The sequence below is a fragment of the Galeopterus variegatus genome, unplaced genomic scaffold (genome assembly GCF_000696425.1).
Source record: "Galeopterus variegatus unplaced genomic scaffold, G_variegatus-3.0.2 Scaffold7313, whole genome shotgun sequence".
In the NCBI taxonomy this organism is placed as follows: Eukaryota; Metazoa; Chordata; class Mammalia; order Dermoptera; family Cynocephalidae; genus Galeopterus; species Galeopterus variegatus.
In genome coordinates this window covers 104,948-106,702 of record NW_007733424.1, presented here as the reverse complement: position 1 = coordinate 106,702, position 1,755 = coordinate 104,948, and the positions used below count along the sequence as shown (strand labels likewise).

General features: G+C 30.0%; 1 protein-coding gene across 1 annotated transcript in view; it reads left to right on the top strand.

The window, feature by feature from the left end:
* The window catches only part of LOC103607294 (coiled-coil domain-containing protein 144B-like), a gene marked incomplete at both ends in the record, with an annotated part of 10,269 nt that overhangs the window by 2,809 nt on the left and 5,705 nt on the right, over positions 1 to 1,755 (top strand). Inside the window, 2 exons of the mRNA XM_008591814.1 lie at positions 1,469 to 1,497; positions 1,592 to 1,664. Of these exons, the coding sequence (XP_008590036.1) occupies positions 1,469 to 1,497; positions 1,592 to 1,664 (102 nt within the window). The remainder of the gene's footprint in view (positions 1 to 1,468; positions 1,498 to 1,591; positions 1,665 to 1,755) is intronic.

The window sequence follows — 1,755 nt, the reverse complement described above, 5'->3', positions numbered from 1 at the left end:
AAACATCCAGATCAGGTACATTTTGCAATACAAATTTAACTCTGAAGAAGAGTCCATTAAATTATTTGAAATGCTCAGAGTTATCTTATTTCTAATTTTTTTTCCCAAATTTGATGGAAGGATTTGACATAAATAATGTAGATGTCATTGTTAGTATCATATTTGAAAAAACGATATTTGCCAGCATAAGATAAAGTGATTTTTAAAATGTAAGCTTTAACTTGGTGTTTCTGCTCTTATGCTTTGATACCTAAAGTATATGAGATCCCTATACTTGTTATGGATTCATAGAGGTTAATTACAAGACTCTAAGAATTTTCTAATGTTGTAAAATATTAATTAGAATTCTGACCTTTAACTGTGTGGTGTCTGTATTATCTTTAATTATTAAAAATAAGGAAAGTAATTAATTATCCTTAATGGCTATTTGGTAGCCACAGTCTTTGAAAACACCGGTTGTGAAATTTTGGCCTAGGGCCCTTTTATAGTATTAAAAATTATTGTGGATTCCAAAGAAGTTTTAAATGAGTTGTATCTATTGATATTAACAATATTAGAAATTAAGACAAAAAATGTAAAATACAAGCACGCACATACATGCCAATAGCCATTAAAACCTTGACCCATTAACCATTAGAGCTATAACTCTGACATGTCATGTCTCTGAAAACACTCCACTGTATACTTACAAGAGTGTAAGAGGGAAAATGGCAAATAGCAGTTAGTATTATCTGACCTCTGGGACCCCCGAGGGATCTTGAAAGCCCAGGACTTCTGAGATCACAATAATGGGATTCGTGATGATGACATGACCTTTAGAGTTTCGCTTCCACTTTGAGTTTCGATTCCACTTTTTTTGGATTTTTTTTTTTACTTGTCTTAAAAAGTTTAAATCTGACCATTTTGTTTAAAAGGCAAAAGTGAAAATATTTTTGTTATGTACTCATTTCTTGTTTCATGGCTGTACTCTTTGAACCTCTTTTTACGTGGGAACAATTAGGACACTTAAGGATATCATTCTTCATATAAATTTATGGTGTTTATCTAAGACTTAAAAAGTGAATTCTGAAGACATTAGTGTACTAAGGAAAGAACATCTCATTGTAATGTGTTTTTTATTTAAAGTAGTATATTCATGAAAAGTCTTTTTAAGCTCATGTGTAGAACACAATACTGTCATGCATATTTAAACTTAAAATGGTTAGAATTAAATTTTGTTAATAATAAAGAATTCATATCCTTGGAGAATTAATATTAATTAACAAAGCTCTCATGGAAAGCAAAATATGTAATAGATATGAATCCAAGTAAGTAATGCTAAGAACAATGATTGAATCCAAGNCACACCCGAAAGTAATCATTTTCCAAAGTCAAGCATTAGGATTCAGCTCCATGCTAACTACATAAATGTGTGATTGGCTTTGTCATATTTACATATAATTGATTATGTGTTCGTTTTTCTTTTTAGAGTCTCTTGAGAAGTATCCTCACTTGAAGGTAATAACTTTTATATTTTTATCTTGAATTATTGAGTACATATTGTATGAAACACACATTATTTATTAATCATTTTGTTTCAAAACCCATTTAGCCTACCGTTGAAAAGAAAGTTTCTGTTCCAAATAAAGCAGTAGGAGAGGAGTATGTACAAACATCCAGATCAGGTACATTTTGCAATACAAATTTAACTCTGAAAGAAGAGTCCATTAAATTATTTGAAATGCTCAGAGTTATCTTATTTCTAATTTTTTTTCC